At 42.5% G+C, this 17737-nt stretch overlaps 1 protein-coding gene across 1 annotated transcript in view; it reads left to right on the top strand.

Moving 5' to 3' along the window:
- Positions 1 to 10443: 10443 nt before the first annotated feature.
- Positions 10444 to 17737, top strand: part of SLC37A2 (solute carrier family 37 member 2) — a 29353-nt gene continuing 22059 nt past the window's right edge. Inside the window, exon 1 of the mRNA XM_064268898.1 lies at positions 10444 to 10632. Within this exon, the coding sequence (XP_064124968.1) occupies positions 10574 to 10632 (59 nt within the window). The 5' untranslated portion in view covers positions 10444 to 10573. The remainder of the gene's footprint in view (positions 10633 to 17737) is intronic.

The following is a 17737-nucleotide window of genomic DNA, read 5'->3' as shown; positions in this document are numbered from 1 at the left end:
ATGGAGCCCTAGAGAGGCCTGGTGGTGCAGTGGTTAAGAGCTATGGCTGCTAACCCAAAGGGCAGCAGTTTGAATCCACCAGTCACTCCATGGGAACACTATGGGGCAGGTCTACTCTGTCCTATAGGGTAGCTTCAAGTCGAAATCTAGTCAATGGCAATGGGTTTGTTTGTTTGTTTCTTTGTTTTATCTTGAGGCAAAGAAGCCAGGCCAAGAAACTATCTCCATAGGGTTTCCAAGGAGCAGTTGGTGGATTCAAACTGCCGACCCTTTGGTTAGCAGCTGAGCTCTTAAACACTGCGCCACCAGGGTTCCATGTTTCACCTTAAGTACCTAAAAATGTGAGTAAATTCCTTTCTTCTCGAGGTCCCCAAAATATCCTAAGGTTCCTGGGCCTACCAGGCAGTGACCTTCTCACTCACCTGTAAGGCTGGTCCCTCTTACTTTGACCATCTTAGACTGTCTTCCTTTGTTTTTACAGGCTGTTGTTATTCACCTCTGCTTTTAAAGCTGTCAACTATTGTATGTATATTCCCCTTACCTTCTGTCCCATCCCAGTCTCTGACAGCTAACTCCCTACGTCTTCACTGAGACACTGCTTCAGTGCCATATTTCACCAACCCATTTTCCCTGATAGAAGTGCATAACCCAGTACTGAGCACAGACCTCAGTCATACTTGTCAATTACTGGGCTGCTGGACGATGAATAAAGAAGACTGAAGAAGAATTGACACCATCGAATCGTGGTATTGGTGAAGAATATTGAATATACCATGGACTGCCAAAAGAACAAACAAATCTCTCGTGGAAAAAGTACCAGAATGCTTCTTGGAAGCAAGGATGGTAAGACTACATCTCACGTATTTTGTATATATTATCAGGAGAGATTAGTCCCTGGAGAAGGACATCATGCCTGGTAAAGTAGAGGGCCAGCGATAAAGAGGAAGACCTGCAACAAGATGGATTGACACAGTGGTTCCAACAATGGGATCAAGCAAAACAATGATGGTGAGGATGGCGCAGGACTGGGCAGTGTTTCGTTCTGTTGTACATAGGGTTGCTATGAGTCGGAACCAACTCAATGGCACCTAACAGCAACAGCAGTATATTCATTCAGAGTTCATCTGTCTTTGGCCTGACTGGATTTTTTAAAATTTTGAGGGGTGTGTGTGTGTGTTTTAAATCACATTCTATGCAAGATACAAAGAATTGATAAAGAAACGGGTGAGTTTTCTGTTTTTCTAGAGATGCCTGACCATCTCTTTTTTTTTTGGCTGAAGCTCTGTCTTTATCAACTAGGAAGAACCTGTCCACGTTCATAGTGAACTGTTCTAGTTCGCTACTAGGAAGGAGGGGAAAGCGTTAGTAGTAGTGCTCAGTAAGCAGAGAGAAATTATTGGGCACACTCTAGCATACAGTGAACATTTAGATAATTGGAACATTTAGCTGATTCTGAAGAAAAGGAGACTTGGGCTTGAGAATGAGTTTCCAAGAATGTAGGTCTAGGCTCAGAACTCTCTCTCCCAGGAATTTCAATCTTGATTCCTGAGTCTTGCTGTCTGTCCTTTACATATTTCTTCACAAAGAATGCCAACAGTGTACTAGGCGCCAAGGATCTCAGGCCAGTGCTAGAGAGTTTTGTGGAGAAATCCGAGGACGAAGTTTTTGTTGGGCCACAGTAAACAAGAATCAGAGTTTTTCCAGATCTGGAATAGACACCCAGGGACAGCAGGGATATCTTCAGTCTTCGTTGTGTGGCATTGGTTTGACTCAGACCTTCGTCCATCCCACTAGTAAAACTTTTCCCCTGAAGACCATCTAATCCTTGCTGGTGAAAAACATCATAGTTCTTTGAAGTACAAGTTTTGGATTTCTAAACTCTGATTTCCAACTTTCATTTGTCCAACCTGTTCTCCCTGTCTCATTCCTCTTGTTTCATAATGTCACAAGAAAAATGTGTTCCCAACTGTAGAACTAAGACAGGGGCAATATAAGGAATGGAGGCATTCCCACAACTTCCCTGAGCAATGTTGGAGGCTTTATTGGTCAAAGCCAATCTGATTTTACAAATGAAGTGGCCCTTGGGGAGAGCTGATATCTCATCTTTCCACCATTATCGTCACGTGAGTCATGTATGCCTGTTCTCCCTAAGCTTTAACCTTCTTGTCTGAAGAATGGGAAGGAATGTTCTCCTAACCATCCAGAGGTGCAGAGGGAGCTGCTAGATAAGAGTTGTAATACCTTGGGTTCTAAGAAAAAATACTGAAATCTGTACTGATGTGGGCAAAGTTAGGTAGGTATAAACTTGAACTAACATGGACAGCTAACCATAGCATATTCTCAAACCAAACCACCAAATCCACAGCTGTTGAGTCAATCCTGACTTATAGCAACCCTAGAGGACAGAGTAGAACTGCCCCCTAGGGTTTCCAAGGCTGTAAATCTTTACCAAAACCGACTGCCACATCTTTCTCCTGCTGAGTGGCTGGTAGGTTCGAACCGCCGAACTTTTGGTTAGCAGCCAAGTGCTTTAAATATTCTCAAAAGGCAAGATTTATACTTAAAAGGTAAATTTTTTGCCATCCTTCATTTCTAAAATTAGCAAATTACTAAAAGGAACTTATAAGTTAACAAACAGCCCTTTTTTTAACTTAAAAAATTTTAATAAAATAATTATAGATTCACAGGAAGTTGCAAAAATAATGCAGACAGGTCCTGTGTACCCATCACCCAGCTTTTCCCAATGGTTACATTTTATATAACTATAGGAAGAAGTGCAGCCAGAATGCTCCTTAGAGGCAAGGATGGTGAGACTGTGTCTTACATACTTTGGACATGTTGTCAGGAGGGATCAGTCCCTAGAAAAGGACATCATGCTTGGTAAAGGCCAGGGCCAGCGGAAAAGAGGTAGACCCTCAACGAGATGGATAGATATAGTGGCTGCAACAACGGTCTCAAGCATGACAACGATTGTGGGCATGGCGCAGGACTGGGCAGTGTTTCGTTCTGTTGAACATAGGGTGCTATGAGTAGGAGCCGACTCAACAGCACCTACCAACATAGGGCAATATTACAACCTGAAAGTGGACATTGGTACAATGTATGTGTACTGTTCTGTGCCATTTTACCACATGTTAGCTTGTGTAAGTACGCCACGATCTAGATACAGAGCTGTTTTCTCACCAGAGATCTCCCTTGTGTTGCCTGCATACAGTCATATCCTTCTCTCTACACCATCCATAACCCCTGGCCACCACTAATCTGTTTTCCATCTCTGTAATTTTTCCTTTTGAGAACATTACATAAATGAAATCATATACTCTGTGGCCTTTTGATATCGGCTTCTTTCACTCAGCATAACATCATTGAAATGTATCTGTAAATTATCGCATGTATCAATAGTTCATTCCTTTGTGTTGCTTAGTAATATTCCGTGGTATGGATGTAACACAGTTTGTTTAAGCATTCACTTATTGGAGGCATTTTGGTTGTTTCTAGTTTTTTGCTATTACACATAAAGTTGTTATGGACTTTTGTGAACAGGTTTTTTTGTAAATATAAGTTTTTATTTATCTGGGAGAGATGCCCAGGATTGCAGCTGCTGGATTGCATGGTAAGTGTATGTTTGTTTTTTTTTTAAGAAAGTGACAACGTGTAATTGGTCATCTTTTTTATTCACTCTGTCAACCTCTTTCAAATGGTGAACTTAGATCATTTATATTTAATGTAGGTCCTTGGACGATGCAAACGGTTTGCACTCATCTACTAGCCTAATGATTGGCAGTTTGAACCCACAAAGCAGCGCTGTGAAAGAAAGTCCTGGGCATCTGCTTTCATAAAGATTACAGCCAAGAAAACCCTGTGGAGCAGTTCTACTCCGTAACACATGGGGTCACCATGAGTGGAATCAACTTGGTGTCAGTGTGTTTGGCTTTTGTTTATATTTAATGTAATTATTGATATGTTAGGGCTTAACTTTGCCATTTTATTTTTTGTTTTCTGTGTTTTTCATTTCTGTTTTCTTTTTCCTGCTTTTCCATGTGTTATTTGAACATTTTTTAGAATTGCATTTTTATTTATCTGTTGTGTTTTTAAGTGTATCTCTTTCAATAGATTTTTAAATGATTGCTCTAGGTGTTACGTTTTTCATACATAACTTACTACAGTCTGCTAGTGTTTGCATTTTACCAACTTGAATAAACTGTAGAAACCTTATCACAAATAATGTTACAATCTTTGTTTCAATTGTCAAATGCAATTTAACCTCAAGAGGATTACAAGAGTATATTTTATTTACCTGTATTTTTACTTTCTTTTGTTTCTTCTTCCTTCCTATGTTCCAAGATTGCTTTTGAAAAATCATTTTCTTTCTGTTCGAAAAACTGCTTTTAGCCATTCTTTTAGGATAAGTCTGCTGGTGACAAATTTTCTTAGTTTTCCTTCATCTGAGAATATCTTGATTTCACCTTCATTCTTGAAGGATATTTTCACTGTATTTAGAATTCTGGGTTTACAGTTCTTTTCTTTTAACACTTGAAAAATATTATGCCACTTCCTTCTGGCTTCCATGATTTCTGATGAGAAATCCATTGTCATTCGAATTGTTTTTCCCCACAGGTAAGATGTCATTTCTTTCTTCCTGCTTCAATGATTTCTTTGTCTTTAGTTTTCAGAAGTTCGAACATAATGTGTCTTTGCATGAATTTCTTTGGGTTTATCCTTTTTGGGGTTCACTCAGTTTTCTTATTCTATAGGTTTATGCTTTTTTTTTTTTTTGCCAAATTGAGGAAATTTTCAGCCATAATTCCTTTGAGTATTTTTTTTAGCCCACCTTCTTTCTCCTCTCCTCTGGGACTCTGATGACACAAATGTTAAATCTTTTGCTATAGCTCTGCAGGTCTCTGGAGTGCTATTGTTTTTTTTTCCTCCTGTCCTCCCCCCAATTTATTTTTCCCTATCATTCAAATCAGGTAATTTCTATTGTTCTATTTTCTAAGTTCAAGGAGTTCCTAAGTGGCACAAACATTTAAACACTTGACTACTAGCTGAAAGGTTGGCAGTTTGAACCCACTCAGAGGTGCCTCAGAAGACAGGCTTGGCGATGGACCTTGAAAACCCTATGGAGCAGTTCTACTCTGCATACATGGGGCCACTACGAGTCAGAAATGACTTGATGACAACTGCCATCACCAACACCTTCAACTTCAGGTCCCTGGATGGTGCAAACAGTTTGTGCTCAACTATTAACCTAACGATTGGAGGTTCAAACTCACCCAATTGTGCTGTGGAAGAAAAGACCTGGCAATCTGCTTCCACAAAGATTACAGCCAAGAAAACCCTATTGCATAGTTCTACTTTGTAACACATGGAGTTGCCATGAGTTGGAATTGACTCGACAGCACTGGGTTTGTTTTTTTTGCTTTATCTTAAAGTCACTGGTTCTTTTCCTCTGTCCTCTGCAATCTGTTGTTGAGCCCATCCATTCAGATTTTTATTATTGGTTATTGTATTTTTTCAGTTCTGAAATTTCTGTTTGGTACCTTCTATTCCTTTGCTGTTGGAGCCAACTTGATGGCAACTAACAAGAAAAATTTCTTTGCTGAGACTTCCTCTCTTTTTCCCATTTTTTCAAGCATGTTCATAATTGTTCATTGAAGAATTTTTATGATGATTCCTTTGAAATCCTAATCAGATAATTTTAACATCTGTCTTCTTCTTGTTGGCATCTGTCGATTGTCTTTTCTCTTTCAAACTGAGATTTTCCTAGTTCATGGTATGAGGAGTAGTTTTTAACTGAATCCTGTACATTTAGGTCTTAGACATTTTGGAATTAGGTTATGAAACTCTGAATCTATTTAAATCTCTTCTAGCAGGCCTCCTCTGATACTGCCCTGGTGGGTGGAGGCGGCACTGTGTTGTGATTGCCAACAAATGTTTATTAAATGAATGGTTACTTCCAGATACTAGAGCAATGAAAAACTATCCTCAACTTGTGTGACTAGTCTGCCAGAGGCTACCTCATTTTTGTCATTACCATATTTTCCTTCTTATTTTTGCCCTGAACAAAGTGACTTTGGGAGATTTTAATAATTTACCGTCTTCCCCATCCCACTCCTTTTTTTCTGAGGACTGCCTGCTTTCAAGTTGTCCTCATAGATACCTGCTGCCACCACTGGTGTCTAAAGGAGGTTGATATTTGAAAGCAAGGCTGCACTCTTGATTGCTGACAGTGGTCCCCAAAGTCCATTCTTCAGGCTATAATTGGCCATTAGGTCAGTCTTGAGTATCATGAAACCCCAACTTTTGACCAGTTACATCAAGGCTGGGACTTTCTTTGCCAAACCTTTCCATAACATTGGCTTTTATTGAGAAACAAAACCTTTTTGGATACATGGTCACCTTGCTTATCTATCTTTTGACTATGTTGACTTAGAGAGATTTCAGTGTCTGACATATTTTTAAATAGCTTTTTGGATTTTTACGAGACTTTACTTGACTCATCCAATCATCCTGGCCAACCCTATGTTACTCAACATCTGTTATCATGATGCTTACAGTAACTATGGGTTGTCTATATACACACACATATACGCGGATACCCACATACATACACATTTACACACACACACGCACACGATGTTAAGGATTTTGCAGGTCAAACCTATTCTGTTATACTCATTGACGCTTTTTAAGGAGTCTGATCCTTGACACCTATATTTTGCTCTCATTTATTATGGCCATTGGTTTTCTCAGTTGTGGTCAATATCTGATCCTAATACTGTATGTAAGATCATGCCCACATAATAATTGCTCAACTTACTGAACCTACTTACTATGGCCAGGCACTGTGTTAACACTTTTTATATGCATAACTTTAAATTCTTACAGCTACTCTGCAAGGTAGGTGCTATTATATACATTTTACAGGTAAGAGAACTGAGGTTCAGAGAAGTACTAAGTATCTCGGCCAAGATTAACTCTGACTCCAAGCCCAGGTACTTTTCACTATGCCACTCTGCTTCTCAATAAAAAGGTCTAATATGAAATTGAAGCCCTGGTGGCACAGTGGTTAAGAGCTACAACTGCTAACCAAAAGGTTGGCAGTTGAAATCCATCAGCTGCTTCTTGGAAACCTACGGGGCAGTTCTACTCTGTCCTATAGGGTCACTATGAGTTGGAATCGACTTGGCAGCAAGAGGTTAGCATGAAATTGAGTCTTTAAAAAATTGAATAATTTCTATTTCTTCTGATATCCCAACTCCTACCTCTCAATCAAGAATCTGGGTCTTGATTCTATCACAAAAATATTCTGCTATTCTCTGTTACTAAGACAGAAGTAGGAGGATAAAGTGTTCAAAGAATGATGCTTGCGTGTGTGGTGAAATTTCTTTTCCTTTAAAGGTTGGAGTTCTGTTGCCTACTGGCTTAGTCTCGTGGCAATTATTCTCCTAGACTTTCTCAGGTGTTCAGGTGTTTTTGCCCCTTTGAAAAAAACAGCTGAGGATGCTTTTGCCATGTCTGGAAGGACCCAAACAACTAACTGGCTACCTCCAAACTCCTGTGAAGGTTGCCAGCAGGAGGAACTGGCATTTAGTAGTTTTAAATGGCCATTAACTGCCAACTCCGTTGTCACAAATGTCTGACTCTAAACTGTAGTAAGTCATTTTTGACCAATTATAGAGCTATCCACTTAAAAACTGAAGGGCTTTTCCTTTAGTTTCTGATTCAGTAGCTCATCTCGTTCTCTCCTTATTTCCTTTGGGGACTGTCCACACCCCTGCAGAGCTTGGGGAGGTGGTGCGTGCAGAGGTGCCAGGTAACAACAGGAAGGTGAGTCAAGGGTGGAGAGCTTGTGTAGGTGAGTGAAAGGAATACCTGAGCCATGGCATCCCTCTTTGTCACTCCGCCATGCAGCAGGAAGCAAAGAGCTCATTCAGCTCACCCCTAGGAGCAACTAAGAAAGAGTTCCAACAATAGTAGGAGTGTTCTAGCTGCCATCGTGACCCCTAAACAGTGATTTGGTGCCAAAATGCACAGGACTTAACCGGGACAAGGCAAAGACTGTTTCAGGACTGGTCCTGCTCCCGGTGACTTGTTGGCACACCATGAATAACAGCCATACCACCGTGAGAGTATATTCTTCCTTTGTTTATTTTTTTTTATTGTACTTTAGATGAAGGTTTACAGAACAAACTAGTTTCTCATTAAACAGTTAGTATATATATTGTTTTATGACATTGGTTAACAACCCCACAACATGCCAACACTCTCCCTTCTCAACCCTGGGTTCCCTATTATCAGCTTTCCTGTCCCCTCCTGCTTTCTAGTCCTTGTCCCAGGTCTGGTGTACCCCTTCAGTCTTGTTTTGTTTTATGGGCCTGTCCAATCTTTGGCTGAAGGGTGTCCAGTGGCCATACTCCTGGGGGTTTCTCCATTCTCTGTCAGGCCAGCAAGTCTGGTCTTTCTTTTTGAGTTAGAATTTTGTTCTACATTTTTCACCAGCTCTGTGCAGGATCCTCTATTGTGATCCCTGTCAGAGTAGTCAGTGGTGGTAGCCGGGCACCATCTAGTTGTACTGGACTCAGTCTGGTGAAGACCGTGATAGATGTGGTCCATTAGTCCTTTGGACTAATCTTTCCCTTGTATCATTAGTTTTCTTCCTTCTTCCTTGAGAGCATATTCTTAATGCCTCTTTGATAGTTCCAGTCCTGGGTAAGCATGGTCCTCTGAGAGCCACTAACACAGTTTCTCCAAAGGGGCATGAAAAGTGAGTGGTAAGGAGCCTTATTCCTTGGGTTCTCTCCTTCAGAAATGGGGAGACAGATATTTCACACTCCCAGACTCTGGATGGCACCTCTGCAGCTTTGAAGACGGTCTCTTCTTTCCTCTGCTGCACCTCCCATGCTCTGTCATTGCCAGCTACCTTTAAGCTGCCTCCTTGCCTGATTTGTATTCCAGTTTTATCCTTCCCTTTAGTCTCTTGAAACAAGTAGCTGTCTTCCACATCATTATTCTTGTTTATTTTCCGCCCCTTAACCTGCCTTCTTTCAAGCCTAATGTCTGCTGGGTGTCATTGACCCTACAGCCAGTTCATCATCGATTCTGAGATAGTAGGTGTCCCCTGGGATTGCTCCAGGCAAACCACAGTCTATACTCACCCTACCCAGAGGGATAATGTCAACCCCACTGACTTGTAAGAATTAAATAGGTGTGCACCTTGGCACAGCGTGTGGTATATACTTAGTGCTGTTATACTCCCCCTTTGGTGTTCTTCCGTACTTTACCTAATCTAGTGTTTATATCTCTCTTCTAATCCCCTTTCTTCTTTCCTCTCTGTCCCTTTACTTCCTGTCCCTGACTTGTTCTCTTCATTTCTGCCACTGGATCCATGCCCCTGATTGCCTGGCATTAACAGAGGGTTTTACAACTCTACTTACCCTCTTTTTGCTTGACTCCAGGGCTGGTAACAGCCAAGCCCATCATTCTGGGCCCTAACCTGTTTGGTGGAGTTTTGCCTCACTTCCCTGACCTTGCACTTGGGCCTGGTCACTCCTAGGAGTTAGGGGCAGGGTGGGGTTAGGGCTGAAACCCATTTGCACAGAACATTCCTATTTTATGTTCTATTAACAACTTTACTGTCCAGGGGCATGCTGCCTTCTCCACCCTTCTGTGGTTCACCTTGAGCTCATATCCAAGGCTTTGACAGTATCTCAGTTTACAGGTAGAAGCACACCCCAGAAACCTTTAGGCCAGGGAGAGTCATTTATCAGAGCCTGGCGAGTGGGTCGCTATGAGTTGGAATCAGCTCTATGGCAGTGAGGGTGGTTTTGGTTTGGGCTTGGCGAGCACAGAACTCCCTACCTGGTAGCCCGAGAGTGGCCCTCCTCTGCTGCCTGGCTGCTTGCCGCCAGAGAGAGAGCAAGAAGGACTGTCACACCGTCCCCCCTGGGAGTCGGTGGGGAGGCCAGCCCTTCTGAGAAGCAGGGGTGGTAGGATCCTGGCTGGCTGGGTGTCGGAGTCTGCCATCTGAGAGGCACAGGAAGCTCAGCTGGGCCCTGAAACGGGTGTTCTGGGCAATATTGTAGGGCCCTGAGAAACCTTGTGTGTTCCCAGGGGGCGCCCGCACACCGATCAGCGGAATGTGCGGTCGAGCTAGCCCTCCAGGGTGCCTCAGTTTCCCGATTTGTGTCGGGAGCCACTACTCAGGGTAGGGGCCAGCTGTGGGCTGGCAGGTACGTCACAGAGAGCCGGTCACATCTGGCATCCTGGCTTTCAGTTCCCCCCGCTGGCAGTGAGCCGGAAAGTGCAGGGCGAAGAGGAGCCCCCAGACACTGAGAGCGGTCAGTCCCCGCCCGGAGGCAAAGCACAGGCACGCCCACGTGCTGGAGAACTGGCAGGAGCATTGGGCAGCACGCTCCGGCCCAGCGCGACCAGGGGGCGGTCAGGTGCAAGGGGGCGGAGGCGCGGCCGGGGCGGGCCGCCGCGGGGCATTTAAACTCGCCGAGCGCAGGAAGCCGCGGCCGCTCGGCGCTCTCCCCGCTCCCCATCTCCGCTTCCAGGACCAGCTGGCGAGATGCGGGCTTCCCTGGCCCCAGGCGTCTGGTTCCTCCGCGCCTTCTCCAGGGACAGCTGGTGAGCTGGGCTGGGAGGGAGGCCCGGGAGCAGCTCCCCGCCGACCGGGACCGCCCCGGGCTCCAGCCGTGCCGGGCGCTGAGGTGGCGCCCTGGGAGGCTAGACTAGACCGGCTGGGCGTCCCGGCCGCGGCCGGGGATTCTGGCGGGCTGTGGCCCTGGGCTCCTGCAGCGAGGGGCACAGCCTGGACCGGTGCTCACACACGCTACCTGACTCTCGGCTTTCCGCACTCCTCCCGTGAGCCACAGGCTGCCTAGGAGCGTCCCCGCGGTTCGCCATCCTCCTCTTCAAACGCACACGCACACCCCAGGGCAGACCTTCAGAGCGCCCCACTTTGATGTCATTGAGCACCCGGGGACTTGCAGGCTAGGGAACCGAGGCCAGGGGGTGGTGGAAGTGCTGGGAAGTGGCCAGTGGAGTCGCTGGGCGCCTTTCTGGGTGCCTTTAGCCCTTGGGTAACACAGAGGCCATAACTCAGTGGTCCTGGGAGCTTGCCCTGAGGGTTTCCAAGCTCAGAGAGAAGTACCTAGGAAGGGCAAGCCTCTCCGACCAGCTCCTCTGCTCCTTCACTCCAACAGCTGCTTTCCTACCGATTGGGTAAGACCTCAACAGGTGGGGTGTGTGGTGGGGTGAAGGGCTCCAGCCGGCTGGTCGTCGGAGGCTGCACGCTGGAGCGGTTTGCTTGATCTTTTTTCTTACACGGGAAATCTTCCTTCCATCATGAATATAATAAGATGACACGTTCGGTTTAGCGTACAATATAGAGAAAATAACTTCAAACTATCAATACTCTTATTACTCAAACAGTAAAATTCCTGAGGGAGGTTCAACATTTCACTGTAGTTCTTTTTGTTCTTAAGACTTTGTTCTGATAAAGATGTACAGTGAAAAAATTGTATTCCAAGTCTTCTTGAAGATGTCTCTGAAGCGTCACATGACCAGTGGACATAAGGTTGGGTTTACTTGTTTCTATTTCATGACCAAGTTTTATTTCAGTTTTTTTTTTTACAATTTTAAATTTATTTCTAGAAAAGAGCTAATAAATTTCGATTCAAAACAAACTGATATTTTAAAAGAAGATATAAAGAAATCTTGCTTCTGTACACAGTGTGTTTAAATATTGTGCTGTTTGCCATCATTTAGAAATTATAAAATGTAGCATGTATAGCCAGATTCCTGGCTTCTAGGGAGAGAGGGAAGCAAAAACAACAAATAAAACAGATTACAGTGCAATGCGAGGCTGAAAAGCTTAGATTAAATTGATAGGAATTGAGACGAGCCCGCTTAAGGTAGGGCAGGTGCTTTTAAGGTGATCAGCTTATGGTTTTAAAGCTGGAAATCCTGTGTCTCCAACTTGCTCAGCCCTGGGCAAAATGGAATCACTGGTCACCTGAGTGCTTTTCATTTAGTGATGTCCTTGGTGATGACTGTCCTCATCACGTCCAGCCTTCGTCACTCATTTCCTTGGTCCCTTTTCAGTTTGGGACTGTTAAAAGATATTTTTCTGAAAAAGGAACAGTCATGACTTTCCTACAGGTATAGAAAGGAACATGTCTTAAAGATTTTATTTTAATCATAATGAGGGAGCCAGCAGATAAGTTGTAACTTGTTGAAAAGAAAATCCGAAGATCATACCCATTTATAGGAATATTGAGGAAACCGATTTTTCTATAGGTTGGGAAGAAAGACTATTAATCTTCTGTGACTGCACGGGTTATTTTCTATGACTTATCAGTTACTTACCATTTCAGAATTAGAAAATAGCCCAAAGACAGTGAAAGCCTTGAGTCAGATAACCTGGTGGGGTACCCTCTGGACAATGCATGGTTTCCTGTTGAAACAAATTTTTTTTTCTGTGACCTATTGCTTATGAGTCACCCCAGTCGATTCCAACTCAGAGTGACCCTATAAGGCAGAGTAGAACTGCCCCATAGGGTTTCCAACTTCTCATCTTTTGGTTAGCAGCCACTGTGCTACCAGGGCTCTTCCTCATTTTGATAAAAAGTAATCTCAAAGAAAGATTAGTCTCGATCACAGAATAAATCTGGGTTTCATGAGGTTTGGTTTGATTACTTAGGTGCAGCAAGACTCTTAATTTACTATATAGGCCTTCTTATGGTGGCGTAGAGGGTAAGTGCTATGGCTGCTAACCAAGAGGCTAGCAGTTCAAATCCACTGGGTGCTCCTTGGGGAAAACTCTATGGGGCAGTTCTACTCTCTCTTATAGGGTTGCTATGAGTTGGCATCAACTCGATGGCAACAGGTTTGGTTTTTTTTTTTTTTCTTTTTTTGTATGTTTGCTTTGCTGGAAGTTTTCATAAGGAATCTCAGATTGGAATTTAAAAAGCCTTTTACTCTTTACGGAAACCCTGGTGGCATAGTGGTTAAGCACTACAGCTGCTAACCAAGAAGCCGGCAGTTTGAATCTACCAGACGCTCCCTGGAAACTCTATGGGGCAGTTCTTCTCTGTCCTATAGGGTCGCTATGAGTCGGAATCGACTTGATGGCAGTGGGTCTGGTTTCGTTTTTACTCTTTACTGTCCTGAGACTAGGAAGCCATACCGAGAAACTGTCTTCACTGGGTTTCACCTGCCATATGTGAAAACGTGGGAAAATTCATCTCTTTTCGAGGTCTCCTAAATATCCTGAGGTACCTGGGCCTGCAAGGGAGTAACCTTCCATATTTGCCTATAAGGCCGGGAAACCAGTAAGCCGGTTTTCCTGGGAGACTTTTATTAGCATTGGCTTCTTAGAGGCCACCTTAGTTCTTCAAAAGGGGCTGGTCATGTCTGATTAAATGACCATCATTGTCAAATATGATATTCCAGGCAAAGCCTTGGCTACTTAACCAATTTTTTGCAGTGATGTCCTGGTAAAAAAGAGGACAGGGTCTTATTCAACCTGTGGAAACAACCATATTGTCATGAACAGTGAGAAGACACAGTAAGAGTTTCTGAATTGGGAGGGCAGGGGTCAGGCAGGGAGCATACCATATCATTTACAAATGTTTCATTTCAGTTTGTAAAAGCAGAGTCTACTAAATTCTTCTGGATGATAGATAATATAAGAAAGAGAAAGGGCTTCCTTATATACCCACAAAGTAGAACATTATAGCAACATCAACAATATTGCAAACATAAATGACAGTCTTCCCTCATCAGTTCATTCAGTCCTATGTGATTGATCCTTGTTCTGTTCCATCTTGGGTTAGCAGTTTTACGAGCCTGTCTGCTTCTTGACTAAAGAGCTCTGGAAATCCGGAACTTTCTCTTAAATTTGTCTTAAGCGATGCTACCAGAAGCCTGTACCCATGCGTCAGTGCCTGGTACGGTGTTTTTCTGAGCTAGTCCTTGGCTGTTCAAGGACTCTGGCCTATAGCTGATTACAGAGCCTTTAGGGAAGCATCAGAGTTCAACAAAAACCACACATCAGTGACAGAGACTTAAAAAGATGCTGGTTAACTTATTTCCCAAAATAAGTTATAAGTAAAATAATTTTCAAAAGTGAAAGATGTGATGAGAATTCTTAACAGGAATGGTGCAGATGGCTAAGTGCTCAACTACTAACCAAGAGGCTGGTGGTTTGAACCCACCCAGAGGCACCTGGGAAGAAAGACCTGGCAATCTGCTTCTGAAAGATATCAACCTTGAACACCCTATGGAGCACAGTTTTGCTCTGCACACATGGGTCTTCATGAGCCAGAGTCAACCCAACCACAATGGATTTTTTAAATTTTTATTTTTTATGGTGTGTGAAACAAGATCCAAAAACAGTTCTAGATAAAATGTCTAAAATCATAAGGCTATTTTCAAAGAAGGCAGTGAACACTACACCTGATTTATAAAAACGGATGGACATAATTTTTACAAAGGAAAAAACCTTGAGCTATAACATATAATAATCCTGAGACATAATTTATATAATACTCCAAAAATATACCAAGAATATCAAGTAAAGAGATGCCTTGAGTCTAGAATAGATGCTAAACATCTGTGTTTTAACAAAACCCTATAAGAAAGTCTGATGTGTAACCCCATTTTGAAAGTCATTGGCCTAGAAGATGCTAGATTCAAATTAAATAAGTAAGGTTGCAGCCAAGGTAACATTTGAATTGGAACTGAAATCATGACTAGTAACACTATACAGTTGTCATCAGCATTTACCAGGATGCCGATAAGTAGAAACATGTGGACAGAGCAGGCGTTGAGAAATCTGTAGGAATTTCTCATACTGCATATAATTTCTGAAGTATTTATATAAATAACATTTTACCTCTGTAAACTTAACCTAGAGAAGGCTGAGCAGCTCTTCCGATTTGAGAATTATTCCCATATAACTCATCAATAGCAACATCAAATAAACCTAATAGTTTCTAACACCTCTCTCTTCATAAGATGAAAGGGGCCCTCTGGGACATCTCAAAGATAATTTCAGGTACAAAAGAGATCTTAAAAATTTTATTTTACATTTAGGATTTGGTTTGGATAGGGCAAAAATCAAAAGTTGTCAGGAGACAACTTAAGATCGGACCATGGGTGCCTGAAAATACAGTATTTGTCTATTTGAAAATGACAAGAAAACATTTAAAAATAAACATAGAAGGGGAATTGTAAAGAACTTTAGCTCTTTCCTAAGTGAGAAACCTTGTTCTTGGGTGCCGCCGGGTAGGTTCCAACTCATAGCAACCCTGTAGGACAGAGTAGAACTGCCCCAATGAGTTTCCAAGGTGCGGCTGGTGGATTTGAACTGCCAAGCTTTTGGTTAGCAGCCAAGATCGTAACCACTACACCACCAGGGCTTCATCATAATGACCCTGTAGGACAGAAGAGAACTGCCCCATAGGGTTCCCAAGGAGCAGCTGGTGGATTTGAACTGCTGACCCTTTGGTCAGCAGCCATAGCTCAACGCTGTGCCAGTAATCAGGAATAATACAGTTTAAAAAGCATAGAAAATTACACTGGTAAGAAACAACATCGTTGCTATCTGGAAAGATTACCCAGAAGTAAAAAAATAACCTTTTACAACCTGTTCTTAAGAGCAGACCAACAACCACTATTCCAAGAAAAACTTCTCATTTTAACAGCAAGAAAACCAGTTTAGTTTTGTATAAATATATATAATGCTAAAGGGGCCACAACCTCATTTTTAAATAATATGAATAAACCCATCAAAACTGAGTCAGCTTTGGGAAAATTTTCACATACTTAATTGCTTCTTTTCAAACTCGTTATTTGCACATGCTATAATCCAAGGCAAATAAAATTCCCTTTTTACAAACATACAAATTTATCCATTCAGGTTTTTGAAAATTTTTATTTAATTTATTTTTTATCATAAGCGTGTTTACAACACACTTAAACACTTGCCAATGCAACCTTTTTCACATGTACTAATAACTGAGGCCAATTACAGCAGTCATTTTGTATAGCCCTTGCCAGTATCCATTCAGGTTTGTCCTTCACTGTTTTCTTTCTCGTTCTGGAACAGCCAGTCATTTTACCTGGGGATAAAATATTCTCTGTTTTTCCCATAAGAAACAAAAGCACGTCTCATTACCTTGTGTACAAAGTTGTACCTCTCTGCAACTTTTGCTCTTGGCAGAGTCTCATTCACATCTGTGAATTATAACCTTTAAGTAGAGTATATTTCACAGAGACAGTGGGGAAGGAGTGGATAACTGTATTTTAAAAGAGCTAGCAGTTGAGCACTTAACCACTGCACCACAAGGGCTTCTTAAATGTAATGATAGATGTGAACATTCTTGACCACCAGCGGCTGAGGAAGGGTACTCAATGAGTGTTTTACTTCCTTCCGGATGAGTTTAGCTTTGGACTCCTATGATAAACTCTGAGGGCAACAAAGACAATTAAGACATGGTCCTGCCTTCTCAGAACAAAGGACCAGCCTGGAGAGAGGGTGTGTACACATAAGTCAACAGTGTTAGAAACCAAAAACCAGTACCAGTTGCCATCGAGTCAATTTCCAATTCATGGCGCCTCCATGTGTGTCAGAGTAGAACTGTGTTCCACAGGGTTTTCAAAGGCTGATGTTTTGGAAGTAGTTTACCAGGGCTTTCTTCCAAGGCACCCCCGGGTGAATATGAACCCTAACTTTTATGGTTAGTAGCCAAGTGCATAACCATTTGCCCAACCCATGTGCTGACTATGAAGGGGGCGATGGTTCATATGTATTACGTCATTTAGAAGACTAACTAGGAGAATGTAGAACTCAGTGAGGTGAGTTTGAAGAAAGCTGCCTTCTGTATGTCTAGCATGAAAAATGTTAGCAATTATATGTGTGAATTCCTTGACATACAATAAGCATGCAATAAGTGACAGCTATTATTATCATTATCAATGCCAATGTTATTATTAGGGATAGATGGTAACGCAATTCGCCTTTCTCGTGTTAAACAAAATATAGGCTGGGGTAGGCAGAAATAGGAGAAAGACTCACAGTCTGAAATAAAATTAGAAATGAATCCTCTGTCAAACTTGCTGTTTTCATGTGTCCCAAGGAAGGCATTTAAGCAGAAGTGAAGAAAACAGTCCTAGCTAGGCCTTCCTGGCACAGGAAGCTGGAGGGTGGATTGGCCCTGGGCCTTGGACTCCTCATCTGTAAAATGGAGATAATGATACTACTTCATGGGATTGTTATGAGGATAAAATGAAATAGGATGTGTAAAGTACTTAGAACGCCAGGCTCATTAATCACTAAGTAAACATTAGTTAGGGGTTATTATTCTAGCTAATTTTCCTGATACTTGGTGCCAGGTGGTGTTTATTTGCAATTCTTATAGAATGTAAGGTATCTGTTTCTCCATCCAAGATGTGGGTATAATGAAGTGCAGAGAAGTAATGTAACTAGTCCAGAGTCTCATAGCTAGTGAATGACCGAGCTGGAAATTGAACTCAGGTTAGCGTGCCTCCTAAGCCCACAGCCTTTATACTGTCCTGATATAGGCAATCCCCGAAGTTTCGAACATCCAACTTACATTTAACTCGTGGTTGTGAACCAACCCCCCTAAAACCTATTGTATTAAAAATCTCAGGTACATAGAATGGTTTGTATTAACAAACGGGTGCTACTTTGTTTCAGGCATCA

The sequence above is a fragment of the Loxodonta africana genome, chromosome 15 (assembly GCF_030014295.1).
Source record: "Loxodonta africana isolate mLoxAfr1 chromosome 15, mLoxAfr1.hap2, whole genome shotgun sequence".
NCBI lineage: Eukaryota > Metazoa > Chordata > Mammalia > Proboscidea > Elephantidae > Loxodonta > Loxodonta africana.
The sequence above is the reverse complement of the archived record's forward strand: the minus strand, read 5'-3'. Positions and strand labels throughout refer to the sequence as shown.